General features: G+C 44.1%; 1 protein-coding gene across 5 annotated transcripts in view; it reads left to right on the top strand.

Moving 5' to 3' along the window:
* Positions 1 to 16,207, top strand: part of Mrvi1 (murine retrovirus integration site 1 homolog) — a 108,385-nt gene that overhangs the window by 85,133 nt on the left and 7,045 nt on the right. For all 5 annotated transcript variants that reach the window (XM_021208212.2, XM_029544987.1, XM_029544978.1 and 2 more), the window contains 4 exons: positions 6,460 to 6,509; positions 7,039 to 7,146; positions 9,187 to 9,251; positions 16,037 to 16,156. In XM_021208212.2, the coding sequence (XP_021063871.1) occupies positions 6,460 to 6,509; positions 7,039 to 7,146; positions 9,187 to 9,251; positions 16,037 to 16,156 (343 nt within the window). The remainder of the gene's footprint in view (positions 1 to 6,459; positions 6,510 to 7,038; positions 7,147 to 9,186; positions 9,252 to 16,036; positions 16,157 to 16,207) is intronic.

Here is a 16,207-nt window from a genome sequence, read left to right as displayed (position 1 = left end):
ATTGGCATTCCCTAGTCCAAGCTGGCCTCAAACTCATGAGACTGCTTATTTCAATGTGTCTGGCAGAAATGTTTAAGCATTTCAATCAAAGGATATTTAATTTTTCCAGTCGCCCAAAAGAGCAGAACCAGAAAACATTCTGTATTTATAAGAATATTGCAACAGTCCGGGGCAGGGTTGGAGTCCAGGCAGTGGGGCAGAAAAGGCCTCAGCTAAGTGAGCTATTCCTGTGACAAACAGCAGATGTGTGGTAAGACACATGCTTTAGTGATTCTTTTCTTAGTGTTTTAGAAGTTCTATACAAATTGGTGTAAAAAGACAGAGAAGGGCCACCTGAGTCTCCTCAGGGAATCAAGGATGGATATCTCCTGGGAGGTCATCTCTGCAGGGTTTTAAAGTAAAAGGAGGAGGAGGAGGAGGAGGAGGAGGAGGAGGAGGAGGAGGAAGCCAGCTTCCGGATGGAGGAAACAGTATGTGTACAATGTGGAGGGGAGCACAGGTTGCAGTGCTGGAGTGATGTTTCGAGGCTGACCACGGTCCAGGCCACATTAGTAACAATGTCTTTGCCCTGTAGAACAGGGAGGGAGTAGGAGGGAAGCATGTCTCAGGACACGCCCATACTTTATGTTTGTGCTACTCTGATTTTAGTGAGCAGAGCACAGTGTGTTTGCAGAGTATCAAAGCTGAAGTCAGGAAAGATGAGCTCAGAGGCTCTTGCTCAGTCCAGGAGGAAAATGAAAGTACTTTGGACCAGAATCTCTCCCTGGATGCTGCTAGGGCTATGAGTCTGGTCCAGGAGAGTGCTAGCTGGAGCAAACAGCTTGTCACATCAGGAACTCCTGTGGAATGCAAACATCCGCGTTACCAAGAACAGGAGGAGGGAAAGTATAACAGACCGAAACCCTTTATAAACAGGAGGTTCCACAAACTTCCTGGGGATATCAGTGAGACTTGCCAGAGTCCAAAGGCCATGTACACGTGCTCAGGGCTGTCTGCTTCGGATCTCAGATCTTGGCAGTCAGGTTCCCCAGCCACAGGCATCTGGGCCCCTAACAAACTGCTCTCACTACAAATGGAGAGTGGATTCCAAGAAAACCCTAGCATGTTGGTTCGGATAATTATTTCTGTACAAGGCTCATGTCTCCTGTAAATCAATGTACCAGAATTTTGTGGATGAAGTGATTGTCATTATAGAGAAATCTTATAGAGGAATCCTAGCACCTGGGAGGCAAAGACAGGATTACTTTGAGTTTGAGGCCAGCCTGGGCTATAGAACAAGACCCTGTCTAAAACAAAACCCAAAATGCTCTATGGGATAATTGGTTACCCGGCGGTCTCATTCATCCATTCTAAGATGCTTTTTGAGCACTTTTGGTATGCCCTGCATGGCATAGCCCCAATCCTAGAGATATGACAGAAGGAAGCAGACTTCCTGTGTTGGGGAGATGGCTCAGTGGGTAAAGTGCTCGCCATATAAGCATGAGAACCTGAGTTCAGATCCCTGGCTCCTGTGCAAAGCCAGATGCAGATCTGTTCCCCCAGTGCTTGGGAGGAGGAGATAGGTAGGTCCCAAAGCATGCTGGCTAGCTAGTCTAAAGAATGGTGAACTCCAGGTTCAGTGAGGGGCCCTGTCTCAGAAAATACGGTGGAGAGCAATAACAGGAGACACTCTGGCTTCTATATGCACATTCTCCTCATATACCACACATAACCACACAAGCATGTTCATACAGCACACCCACCCACAGGAAATACAGTAAGAAGACTCCTGGGGGTGAGATGGGCTCTGTAGAGTTCCATGACCTAGTCTGGGGGCTGGGAAAGTGCTAGCCAGAGCAAAGGGCTTCAAGAGCCAAATCCTCCGAAGTATAAGGGCTGGAGATATTTATCCCACTTGGTTTTTCCCAAGCTCTTCCTCCACTGTGGCTGCTGCAGAGAGGCGAGCATTGGTGAATCTAGACACATAGCAGGCGTGTCTGTGTGATGTGCTATGACCATTCTCTAACAACATCTTTTTTTTTTTTTTTTCATGTGTGTTAGTGTCAAATCCCCTGGATCTGGAATTACAGACAGGTGTGAACTGCCATGTGGGTGCTGGGGATTGAACCCAGGTCCTCTGGAAGAGCAGCCTACGCTCTTGACCACTAATCCATTTCTCCAGTCCCAGACAGCATATTTTTAAAAAAAGCCTTTACATGACTTCTGGCAGTCTGTCTATGACTGAGACTTACAGTGAAATAAAATATCCTTGATTAAAAGATAAGTTGTACCTGGCAGTGGTGGCGCACTCCTTTAATCCCAGCACTTGGGAGGCAGAGGCAGGTGAATTTCTGAGTTCGAGGCCAGCCTGGTCTACAGAGTTAGTTCCAGGACAGCCAGGGCTACACAGAGAAACCCTGTCTCGAAAAAAACCAAAAAAAAAAAAAAAAAAAAAAAGTTGTTCATAAAGACCACATTTTTGGAACATGGAACAATGCAATGATTACCTGCATTTTGGATTACTTCCCTTGAACAAACTTCTAGAAATATGAATACTAGCTGAAAGAGGGGAGACTATTTGTAGAGGTAAAGGGGACCAGTGGGCAAGGGACAGGAGGGCTGTGAGGTGGGCAGACATAAACCTAGTAGAATGCCATAATGTGTGAAAATGTTATTAAAATGTATTATTTTGTTTGCTAAATAAAAAGCTAATGAAATTAAAACATTACTAGATTAAGGAAAGTAAATATTTATAAATAAGCTATTTTCAAGTACTTCATTGACATAGTCATTTAGAGGGTTATGCTAATGGTTGAGATTTGTAGTACACTGACCACCAAACTTGTTCTCTCTTCTGAAATATATTTATAATTTTATAGACATAAATTGCTTTATCTCACAATTTTGACTCAAAGTTTGATGCCCTTCTGTGCATTTGTTAAACATTTGTACTTTTATTTTGTAAATTCTCTGATTATCCCAGCTGCGAGGTTGGAAATGTACTTGAACTCTTCACATATAGAGAATTTTTTCTGGTTCTGCTTTTTGGGGTGACCAGAAAACTTAAAAATCCTTTATCCCAAATGCTTAAACTTCCTGCTGGACAAAATAAAACAAGGCGCCTACAAGAACAGCTGAGCCCACAAGAAACAGCCAGAACCAAGGAGAGAACTGAAACCACGCTGACCCCGCCCGCGGCTTGCTGAAGCCAGAGCTTATCTGGAACTGTTCGCCTTCAGTACTTGAGAGCAACCTTTGAGCCCTGGTGCCCACCGAGTGGACAATGAACTCCGTGTGCAAGGCTAAGACCTTCTAGGGACTGTGCCATGAGATAGAATCTCTGTAAGGAATTCAGCCAGTACCAGCCAGCAGCGAAGCAAATGTGGAAGCTTGCCTCGCACCCTGTACCCTGAGAGGAACAAAATGCTCTCTCCTTCCTCATAGAAAAAGTACACGAATGACAGCCACAGTGGTGCAATCTCGGAGGAATTGGAAAGAACATCGGGAGGAGGTCTCCGGGTCCCCGGGAGCACAGTCAGCCGCTGCAGAGAGGCATACCCTACACCAGCACACACAGAATCCTCCATAGGGCCTGAATGGAGACAAGTCCACAGCGCAAATACACAATGGAACAGTCCACCGTGAACACAGATCATTAGACCCACCAATATAAGATTGCATTTACGAACACCAGATAGCCAAGTAATTAGAATTTTAAAATCAGCAGAGACATGAAAAGACAGATGGAAAACACAGGATCAAATAATAGTTATGACAGAACTACAACTCCTCAAAACAAAGGGTCAGGGGTGAGGGAGACTTGGTAGCTGTGATAACCATGGTAGAGGACTTTTCTCGGTATTCTGAATTCCTCTCCCCTGTCTTATTTTTCACCTCCTAGAGCAGTGGTTCTCAACCTTACTAACGCAGCTTCCTTTAACAGGGTTCCTTATGTTGTGGTGACCCTCAGCCATAAAATTATTTTCATTGCTATTTTACAACTTTAATTTTCTACTGTTATGAATCATAATGTAAATATCTGACATGTTGGATATCTGATATGCAACCCCTTGAAGGTTGGTTGATGCCTAAAGGGATCTTGACCATAGGTTGAGAAAACCTTCCCTAAAAGCTAGATCAGGCATTGTGGAGGGCTTTGTGGATGAGCCGAGTCACGTCTGGCGTGAACCCCATAAGAACTGGTGTGCATGTGACCCTGGTTTTCTTCCTCCTGATCTGATGAGCACCACCCTTCCAGAATATTAACCTGTTCATTGTGACTGGAAGACTTGAGAGAGTTACCCAAAAGGCAGTTGACTGGATACAGTGATTAAAACACGATAGAAGGTGTTTGAGACACGGGGTATGGGGTACAGCCTACAATCCATTTGCCAAGTGGTCTGTAAGGGGGAAATTAGGCACAGAAAATCTTCAAAGAAATAACCTAGCATCTTCCACAGCTGAAGACACAAATCACTAGATTCAGCAGTGTAGTGAAGTCTATCAGGCAAAAACTACAATTTACATGAAATGTAATCATCAAAACAAGATAAAATATGGAGTTAAGAGGCAGCCTGGTGGGCTGGGCAAACATGGGGACCAGAGTTTGGATGCCCAGCACCCACACACAAGCTCAAGCATGGTGGTTTGCACCTGTAACTCCAGCTCTGAGGAACTGGAGACAGGCAAATCCCAGGACTTCTCTGACCAGCCAGTCCAGCTGAAGGAGTAAGATCCAGCTTCAGTAAGGAGCCTTGTCTCATGCCCAGGGTTGACCTCTGGCCTGTTTAAGCATGAACACACACATATTCACACACACATTCAGGTGTGTACAGACACAAGGAAAAGGAAAGGGAAGGGGAGGGGAGGGGAGGAGAGGAGAGGAGAGGAGAGGAGAGGAAAAGGAAGGAAATGAAATGAAAGGAAAAGATAAGTGAAGATCTTAAAGGTAATGAGAAGAATGTTTGTAAATAGACGACAATTCTCATGAGCAACAATAGCACCAGAAGGCAGTGATCTGACCCCTCAAAGAACTGAGAGGAAATAGATGGGTGGTCATGTAAGGCTTAGGGCTGGGGATAATGATAAGAAAGGGGTCTTTTCATAGGTCCCTGCTGAAAGGACAATTAAAGAATATACTAGGGTTGGGTGGGGGGAGGGGTTGGGTCTCAGATTGACAGAACGCAAGATAAGATGGTGATCAAGGAAGTTCATAAGCATGTGGGTGGAGCCAAATAAGTATCCAGTAAGCTGATTGGATGAATAATACATAACTGAGGATACACAGGGTGACATAAAAGTGGTGACTAGCCCTCTAATAAAGGTTTTCGAGAGTTATTGTTTTTTTGCACTATTTAGGAAAAGCCTGGAGATCTTGATTAATTTTAAATTTATTTTTGGTTGCGAGCCTAGCCTTTAGCAGCAGAGCCATCTTTCCAGCCCTAATTTTAAATTTAAAGCCAAATAATATCAGAAGTTAAAGCCCTGTTTTAAAGACTAGGATGGATAATATCTCAACAAACACGTAGAGTGGGAAAGAAATTTTAAAAAAATCAAGTAATAAATCAAGGTAAATAAAGAATAGAAAATGAAATGATAGAAATAAAAACAACTGTGTTAATGATAACAAGAAGTATAGACAGTATGAAACTGTTGGTTGACCAAGATTCTCAAGTTAAAAAATGGAACAAAATGAAATATATAGCAACATGCTTTTCAAGGGTCTTATGGGGCTATGGAGGACAGACAGATGTACAGGCTCCAGGATGTTGGTGACACTGAACCAAACCCAACTGACCTTGATGATACTTTTCTGATAATTTTGAACAAATCATATTTGAGAATATATTCAAAGGGGCAAGATTTACATTTTTGAAAAATGAAAATACTTTTCATGTATCCAGTTGTTTTTCTGGTCATACTCTTATGCAGGTATAGTGTTGAACACTGAATAGGAATTGTATCATTTTATATACACGATAAGGAGAAAAAGTTCTGAAAGTGGAAGCTTCCTTTATTCCGAGTCATGGGTAGGAAGCACACTGAAATGACTTCTATTAGTGAATTTTCATTCTTAACATCACATCACCCTTGTTTATAGTGTCACCAACCGTCCCTCCTTTGAGTGAACGTGGAATGAGTTGGAATGCTTCAAGCTTGCAGAGTCCTGTTCACATACCATCCAGGGTGATCCCAGAGACACTTCAAACGAAGCCCAGAAACCTAAGATGAGGGCTTCTCGTAGTGTCTGGTGGAGTTAGAATAAATGTTTAGTCAAGACAATTGATCCCTTTGCTGCAGATGATTTTTGTAGAGGGTGAAGCATCAGACAATGAAGGGTGCCCAGTGCCCAGATCTCTGAGCCATTCCTGCAAGGCCATTTATGACCCATGAATAGCTTGGCTTAGTTTCTGCCTGTGTGTACTGTTGGTCCCCAACCTGAAACTCATACCAATTTTCTTCTGCTGTTTCCTACTATAGAAGACGGGGTTCCTCGCACGGCGCGGTCTATGTCCCTCACCATGGGAAAGGTATGCATGGCCGAGGAACTCCAATGCTCCCAGAAGAAACATGTCAGAAATCTTCATGGTCACCCAAGTGGTCATTCACTCTTGGACCTATGGGTACCAGCAGGGTATTCAGCTTTCACACTTGCTCACATGGCCTCTGACACCCCATCTTTCTTATTCGGGTGTAGTCTTCCCAACCCTTCATTAACTTGATGTGAAATGATGCATATACTTTGGTGTTTTTTTTTGTTTTTTTGTTTTTTTGTTTTTTTTTTTTGCCACAGACAGTTTTTACATACTATCGAGAATGCTACTCAGAGAATGGAATCTCAAATTCTAAAATGGGGCTGTGTTGAGAGATCACTCATGACCAACAGAAAATTTGGGTCAGCTTTGATTCACTCTTCCCACCCTGATTCCTAACATCATCACCACCCCAAACCAAATTATCTATCGAATGCTAGAAGTTAGCAAGCTTTCCTAATACCCTCAGAACCATGACTGTTGTTCTTCTCAAGACAGGAGGCCTGAATCCTTTCTCTTCCCACAGAACATGCCCCGCCGGAGGGTCAGCGTTGCTGTGGTTCCCAAGTTTAATGCCTTGAACCTGCCTGGCCAAGCCCCGAGCTCCTCACCCATGCCCTCCCTACCAGCTTTGGTGAGTATGGTTCTGCCTGCCCTTTTCTACCTTTCCCCTCACATGACTACTGTGGAGGGCTCGTAGATGGGGACAGGGTCAGCAGGGACGGGATACTTCCAGCATACAATATAGATAGAGGTACACAAAGCAGCCCAGTGTAACCCTTCCCACTGTTCTGAGAAGATGGCTCCGTGTATCACATAAGCGGCTACCTCTTTGAACAGAACCATAATTCTTTAGGGAGTGTATGCTTTTATTTAAAAAGCACTTTCACAGCTTACACTGATTGCAGAGCTGTAGTTCATGAACTGGGTGTCATTCTGTCCTAAATCACTACACCATTGTTTCCAACAATGAAACCCTGAAAGTAGCCCACTGCTTATCAACAGAAGATTGGCAGTAAACTGTAAATACCATCATAAAGAATTTCTGTAGAATTATCACCCATGATTTATTGAGAAGAAATAGCAGCTTCTCTATAAAATAAACATATGTATTAGAGTATATGTAGTATAATTCTGTTTTGTACCTTTAAAAATAGAAAATTGTGAAAGAAATCATTTGAAATTTAATAATTGTTCTAGGTCCATTTCTGTTGTTGTAATAAAACAGTCTCACAAAAATAAAGTTAGGGGAAAAGTGATTTATTTGGCTTACAATTTCAGGCTATCGTCCATCATTAAAGGTATAGCAAGGCAGAAACTCAGCCATCGAATCACAGACCGGAACTGGGTCTTCCTACACCCACAGTAGGCTGAGCCTTCTTACATTAATTAGCGATCTCTCTACAGGCATGACCACAGGCCAAGCTGGTCTAGACAATTTCTCAATTGAGGCTGTCTTCCTAGGTGACTCTAGACTGTGGCAAGTTGATAATTAAAAATTAATCATCACAATAATGGTTATTTCTGGACAATAATAAGACAAATCATTTAAATTTTCTTTATTTTAAAATATTTCTATAGGGTATAAAAAGACAGGCAAAGAAAAATGCACATTTCATTCTAGATGAAGACGATTTTAATATATAAGAAAAATCTTTTCTGCACCGAAAGTCTTTGTGAATCTAGTGACTTCTCTCTAAAACCTTTATAAACCTTCCTCAAGTGAGTTCTCTAATCATTGTGCATTCTAGAACAGCTGTACAGAGAGAGGTTCAATGTGAAAGAAACTGGTCAAGGTCACTCTTAAGTTTCTTTTACCTTGTAAGTGTTTTGTCTGTGAAATGAAAATTCCCAAATCACCAATACAAAGAAACTTGAAGGTCCTGAAGAAATGGCTCAGCAGTTAAGAGCACTGGCTACTCTTCCAAAGGACCCAGGTTCAATCCCCAGCACCCACATGGTAGCTCACAACCATCTATATCTCCAGTCCCAGGGGATCCAGCGCCCTATTATGACCTCCAAGTTCAATGCAAATTTATGGTGCATAGACATACATTCATGCAAACATTCATACACATAACACTTTTTTTAAAAACTAAAAAATGTTTCTTTAAAAAGTCTAGAAAAGGCTAGTCAGCAACAGATCTTTTCATAGATACATAGTTTCTGAATGTATACCTTTACACAAGTGGTTAACAACTGAGAACTACACTTTAAAATGACAATGGCTGCATTGAAACCACCCAGATCACAGGTCCCACCCCAGAATTCTGGAATGGATTAGTGCTGTTTAAACCACTGTGAGTGATTTTAGCCTGGGCACAGAATAGAAAGCCTGTGCTTTGCCTATACCCAGTGCAGCATCACAGAAACATTTGCCAGCTTGAGCCCATTGTGCCATTAGGCACCTCCTGAGGTTTGCGCTTGGAACGTACCTGTGGGAGCAGTGGTGCTTGTGAGTCCATCCCAAGGATTCTAAACCCGCACTGGGTAGGAGGCCTTCTGGTTCTCAGGAAATGGGACAGAGGAACACTGATGGCTCCCTGCTAGAATGGAACCTCAGAGGAAAGCTATGGGGGGAGAAGAAAGGAAAGAGAAGGGGGAGTTGCAGCCCCTTCCCAGCATCACCTGAGACCAGGCTGCCTCACTCATCCTCGGTCCTGTTTCCATCCAGTCTGAATCGTCCAACGGGAAGAGCAGCATCTCTGCTTCCCCAGCGCTGCCTGCACTTTTGGAAAAGTAAGTTTCTCTGTTCTCCACTTAACATTGGGGATCCTTAAAGAAAACCTCTGACTTCATTTCTTTCCTCTCATTCTCAAACCAAAAAATGAAATAGAAAGAAACTTAAGTTCTAGGGGAGGTGAATAGTTCTCTGAGACCCACCAAGGTTTCAGATTTCATGTGTAAAAGTCTTGGATCAGGAAGACACTATAACTGAGGTCAACTACACCCTGCCTAAGAGCCCTTAAGAGGTAGAAAGCCTCCTCAGTAGTTGGGGTTCCTTGGGGATACACACACATACACACACATAAACACACACACACACACACACACACACACACACACACACACACACACACACACCTCAACAGGGCTTAGATAACAAGCCCAGGGTGGGCTTCTCCAGTGTGGCAGGGTTCTATTTCTCTGTGGGTCCCTTGACTCTGGCCACTTCATGGTGATGTCATTATCAGGCTTGCAGCAAATGGCAGCTAGTTCCTGGAATCCTAGACAAGACCATAGGTAGAGGAAGATTAATACATTTCTTCCATTTGGGAATAGAATCATTTTCTGAGTTTAAACTATTATAGAGGGGGTGAGGATCCCCAAAGCACAATAATTTTGAGAAAATTAAATCTCTTTTTAAAAAGTCTTCTTTCTATCAAGTAGTGGGAGGGAAGACACATTAGCTTCCCTGGCCTGATTTCCCCAAGCCTCCATGTAATTTGCAGGTCATCTCCTGCTAAGCCAGAGCATGAAGGCTGTCCTCTGTGATGGGGGGGGCGGCTTATAGCTTACATTTTGATCTTTTTCATTTGCTTCTTGGGAAACATCTGGATTACAGCTTCCACCTCTCAGAGCTCTCATTGTGTCTTTCCTCAGTTAGTGGAGTATAGACCTCATTTCTTCTTCTTTACCTTAAAGCGCTCTCATTTTCTGTTGCTGGTAGAAGGCTTTGTGTTGTCTGGCTGCCTGAGAACGTGAATGCTGGTGTCTGTCAATTCAGAGAAGTTCCCAAAGTCTCTGCCTCAAGACTCAGCCTGCGTTCCTCACTCTCAAGATGTGTGACTGCCAAGTTCCCACTGGTTGGGAACCCTCTGGTTGCTGTCAACATTTGTCCAGTATTTACACCTTTTGTCACCTACCAGCATATTCTTTGTATCATGCAGTATATCCTCTTCTTTCCTCTCGCTTCTTGACCACTCCTGGAAAACTGTCAAGAGATGACAAATGAGTCACCTAAACAAAAGTATCTAAAGTTACACATCTTACCACATAGAGCCATGATGTCTAATGCATGGCCTCTGAACCTATGGAGAAATGATCATTTATGCTCTCTGAAATTCTGTCAGCCTTTACTTGGGGCTCACAAGTCCACTTCAGAGCACTTCCATCAAGGGCTCCCTCCCAGCTCTGTGCCTACAGACCCAGCCAAAGCAGAAGATCTAGGTCCCTGCCCTCCTCGATAGACTCTCATTCAGAACTAATATTCAGAACTGTAATGTTCAGGACAGCTGAGCGCTGATGTCCAAGGCACTGGGGATTGTTAAGCACTCGAGATGTCCTTGGTAGGAGAAACCTGCAGAGTAACTGAGCGAGGATGAGGGATGGTGCTGCCATTCACAGGTTTGGAGTCAGAAGCTAAAAGGCCCAAGTGAAACTCAGAGACAAACTGGAGGTTTCCAGGAGGGAGTTTGTAGCTCCCTCTTAGGCTAACTCAAAATCACCACTGTACACACTGTACCCCACTACTGGAAATATATCGACATAAAGGTAACTGCAAAGAGGGCAGGGAGGTCTAATGGAAGGGAGACTCCAGAGACTCCAAATATAGCAGCTCCTCCCTACGGATTTATAAGAGGTAGTACCTTGCTTCTTTCCTCCAAATGCATAGAACTGGAAGCATCGTAGATCCCCAAGTGGCCAATTATGAAACAATTTGCAAGTGAATATGAATTCATGTTTTTTTCTTATATGCAGATGCCGCTTATTCCAGTTTGCCTAGTAATGTTGAAGAGAAATAATGTGTTATAATTTATCAGACATTCACAGTTGCATTGAGCTTCATGTTAAATGAGTCCCCATTTTCTAAGTATTCCATATAAGGGAGAGAACTGGCTAGGCACATGATTGGACAATCGAGTAGCCTGTGGCCAGTCCACGGTACAGAGCAGCTGGCAATACTATTTCAAGTGAGCTTAGAGCATTGAGTCTTGCTCTTGTAGGCCATCTCATAACAAACCACTCTTCAACTCATCAAATGTCTAGAGATATACACATTTAAACATATGGCTAGAGAGAGGTTTTTAGTTACCCTTAAAGAGGCACATAGAAGAAACCGTCTGTGATCTTTTATTCTTTCATTCTTTTGACAAGTGCCCTCGGGTCAGCCTCGTGGAATGTTCTCAAGGAGTACCAGTCTAGTGGGAAAGTCGGACAGGAAGCAGCTTATTATTCCACGTTGTGATGAGTGTTGTCATAAGGAAGTACGGTTGCTAAGGGACCAACACATGAGAAAATGTGCTCCTAACCCTGTGTGAGTGTAAGAAGGGTCATGGCTCAGAAAATATTTCTCCATAGGAATCTGCTTTTAAAGTTAAGCCTGAAGGATATATCATCAAATAGGTGAATAGGAGATGTGCAGCATTTCAAGGTAGCAGTGAATTCAAAAAAAGATGATGGTAATGGTGATGGTGATGACAAGTCATGCTATTAGCTATAACTCTGTCTGCCAGGCACCTTTTATCCTAATTTCTATCCATTTCTTGTTAACCCTGCCAAGGATCTTGTCTTAGTTAGGGTTTTACTTTTGTGAACAGATACCATGACCAAGGCAAGTCTTATAAAGGACATTTAATTGGGACTAGCTTAGAGGTTCAGAGGTTCAATCCATTATCATCAAGGTGGGAGCATGGCCACATGTAGGCAGGCATGGTGCAGGAGGAGCTGAGAGTTTTACATCTTCATCTGAAGGCTCCTATCAGAATACTGGCTTTTAGGAAGCTAGGACAAAGCCCACACCCACAGTGACACACCTACTCCAACAAGGCCACTTGGTGGCCACCCTCTAATAGTGCCACTTCCTGGACTGAGTATACACAAACCATCACAGACCTCATGAGGTGGATACATTATAAACATCTCTATCTTATCAATTAGGAAAATGATGCCCAGGGATACACTCCCTGACCTTATATAGCTTGGCTCACAATTTACTCTGAACAAACAGACCTCAAGGTGACTGAGAGTGCGGAGCACAGTGATAAAAACAGCCACAGTTTCACGAACACCCCAGAAAGAAGGCACAGCATCCCAGGGTGAGGATGCACGCTAAAGTCCACCCAGTGATCTCTGGGGAGGGCATAGATTGTGCTCGGCTCTCATTTACAGAGCTCAGTATGGATTCTCTTAGCCCAAGCTAAGTTCTAGATCCTATGGAAATCCTCACTTACAGATAGGATCTCGCTTCTTACTAACTTCATATTTAAGGACCAGGCACATCATTGAGGGGTTGGAGGAGCAAAAGAACTATAGTCCGCACCAGGCACCTTTCAAACATAGGCCACTCCATTGATCAAAGCCCCAAGGAGGGGACGGACAGGTGTGAAAACATTCTCCCTTTGTTCTGGAAGTAGGGTGACAGATCCACTTTAGTCAGTTGGCCTGGGAGACAGTAGAACATCAACAAAGGTCCCACAGTGAAGGAGGATTTGACCCGAGTCTTAAAGATGCACAAGAAGAAACTTCCAGGTAGTCAGAGAAGATACTTAGGGGACTACAAGCTTGGTCTAAAAATCAGAAAATAACGACAACGTTTGCATATCACTGTATTTGTCCCGCCTCCAATCCCAGCTTCCTGCTTAGTGTGAAACCAAGGCTCTCCCAGACTCTTATACTTGAAGCAGTCTGTGGAGGAAGGAGCTTTGCTGGTTATGGGAATTTGGTGGGAATAGCTTCATTCAGCAGATGCCCTGGGACTTACACAGCAGGCAAAGCCCCAGAGGAGACAAAGGCCCAAGGAAGAAAGCTCACCTTGACAGGAAGTTAGTGGGCCAACGTGAACAGCCCCAACCGACATCAGTAATGTGAGTGTCAGCAAGTGTGGAGTTGCTTCTTATCTGCCAGGAAGGATCTCCTCCGAAGGACAGTGACTAGAACAGTTGAAGAAGCATGGGTTAGCGTCAACCTGCAGCAGGGCTAAATCTGAGCCTTCCCACACACTAATTGTTACTAGAGTTAAGTCATAGTCCATGTCCTGGAAGCTCTAACAAGTCAGGTTCAACCACCTACCCTCAATCAGCCAATTAAAAGGGCCGAATTAATAGTAGAAAGCAGAAAAAGGACTTATTCAATATGGTTATGTTGGGAATTAAAACAAAGAGATCCAGTGATCCAATATATGTTCAGAGTCCTGACAGAAGGGTTGGGTTTAAAGTAGAGGGCCAAAGGTCTGTATTACTCAACAGTTCTGGTCAAGGTGTACTTCCTCCCGTCATTGGTCCACTAATCTCAGCTCCACTGGGTGACCTGGCAAGTTACATGTCTTTTTCCGGGAGATAAATTTCGTCTCTGGATGGCCTAGGCTTCTCATCTTTTCTCCTGCTGGCATGAGATTCCTGAGGAGATTTCACTTTCTTGGGGAATATTGTTTCAATAGTCTGATGGCCAAGGGGAAAGCTACAGTCTGTCTCCGGCAAATTCTCTTCATATCGGGTCTAGCTTTAAGGACTGTAATGTGGGCAGCTATAAAGAAAAGAAGCCAAAAGTGTGAAGGCTGCATTTCATTTCTACCATATAAATACACTTCAGAGATAGCCACCGCCCCTGCCCTTGACTCTGTGTTTTTCTTCACTTGCTCCAGTCAGGAGACAGATAGGAAGCCGCACATCAGACAAAGGTCTCAGGAAAAAGAGCGGAGAGCACAATTTGCAGGAGGAGAAATGTCATGCATAGTGGTATTTTTAGAGCATTATCTTCCTTGTTCATGATGGGTTTTGGTTTCCAGCCTAATGAAACAAATATTTTCAAGGTCTTAAGGAAAGCTAAGAGATAGGAAGCTGAGGCCAAGAGTAGGAGGCACGCTGGAAGCTTGCACCCTGCCTAAGGAAAGGCAGTGGTGACCCTTTAGCTCCCTGCTGGAAGGCTCAGCTCACAGAGGCTCCTCCATGACACTGTCACTCCTAGTGGGACTAGGGGTACCAAGATGGCTGCAGAGTGCATCTATAGGGAAGGTGTGCCTCTTGGGCTGCTTCCTTTGAAATTTAGGTCCCATTCAGTCATTAGGCAGGTTCCAAGCATGCCCAACTGCCCTGAGGGGATTGGCTTGTGTGCCTGTTTTCCTACTACTCTACAGGACGCTTGTACTTCCTGCTGTTTCTTGGCCCTCTCAGATCCTGGCCCTCTCACCTCTGAAGAAGACCTGGCATTGCTCTTACAAACATTTCAGCTTTGTCACCAGGTTGGGGGCAGATCATGTTTTGTCAGGTCTCCACCCCGCTGTCCTTCACTTCTACTCTTTGTTCCGATTGGTTTCTCTTACTTTTCTAAGGTCTCGATTGCTTTGGTTAAAGGCAGTGGGCCTTTTCTCCCTGTGCTTGAATTTGCTTGCACCCTAAAGCTGCTTATTTGGCCCATCAGCCCAGCCAGTCACTCCCTGCTCTCCTCCCTACTCCAACTGTGGCTGTGTCTTTCTTACTTCCCTTTCTTCATTAAGCCTATCCATCCATTGCGTCAAGGCTCCTTGTGAGCCCTGCATACCACACCCACCAGAGACAGAGTTTCAGAAGACACAGGGAAACATTCTGAGCCCTCTCTCCCTGACCCCCAAGCCTCCCGCCTCTTCTGGCTTGCGCCTACCTTTCTACCTGCTACTCCTGTCCTTTCATCCTGCTCCTCTCTCCTGATGCTGTTTCCTTAAGCATTTTTCCTTAATCTGTTCTTTATGTTCCTACAACATCAAGCAACTCTCTCTAGCTAAGAACTCATCTCTGCCTCACTTGGGCATCTCCAACTGTCCACCCAACATCTGTACTTGGACATCTCATATGCATGGCAATTTATTCTGTTCCAAACTTAACTCCTGCCATATTGACTGTTCTCGGCAACTCCTAGCATCCCTTGCATCTCAAAGTCTATTTATTTTCCATCTCCTGCCTCAGATGACCTCTGCATACATACCTCATCTCTGAGGCTGAGGCTTCAATTTCAGCACCTCAGAGAGGTCTTTTGTGACCATCCACTCTTTGTGACCATCCTCTCCTTGTCATTTTCTGTCACTGAATAGTTTCTTTCATAAATAATATAATTCATAATTAGTATCACTACCTTTTCCTTTTGCAAAACTCTACATTAGAAAAAAGGAGGTTTCTCCCCTCCTTCCTGCAATCCATATCACCTTGTACCTGTAACATTCTCATATCCAATGCATAGTTGAAAGAATATGTGAAAGTCACCAGATACAGGACAGCCTGTGATGTCTCTGTCTGTATCCTTGTGGCAGTGCTCTGTTGCCTGTGACACTTGCCTGTCCGCTCACAGCACTTCCTCAAATAAGCATAAAGTTGGATTTGGGGACATCAGGCTAAAGATGCTGAGTTAGGGTCTGTCTCCTCAGTGGTCTGGAGAAGATTCATGGATGGTGTCTTTATGGAATCTCATCTCAAGGTAGATGTTTTAAAACCCAAAAGCCAATGTAAGAGCCTGAATTTCCTCTTTGAATCGGGAACCAGACCAAAGATATGGTTCTGTCTGCAGATGTGCAGTCTCTCTCCGCAATGACGCCCTGCACTTCCCTCCCCTCACAGTGGAAAGACAAATGCAGAGGCTGACTGCGAAGTGTGTGCCCCCGTGCCACTCCCAAGCTGTCTGGAGGAGACGAGCCAGGAGACCAAGGCCAGGGCAGAGGAAGACGCCTACAACAAAGGGTGAGTCAGTGAGTCAGACCTCGCCACCTGAGGGCACCTGGCACAGAGAGC

This window comes from Mus pahari, chromosome 1 (genome assembly GCF_900095145.1).
Source record: "Mus pahari chromosome 1, PAHARI_EIJ_v1.1, whole genome shotgun sequence".
Lineage (NCBI taxonomy): Eukaryota > Metazoa > Chordata > Mammalia > Rodentia > Muridae > Mus > Mus pahari.
The sequence above is the reverse complement of the archived record's forward strand: the minus strand, read 5'-3'. Positions and strand labels throughout refer to the sequence as shown.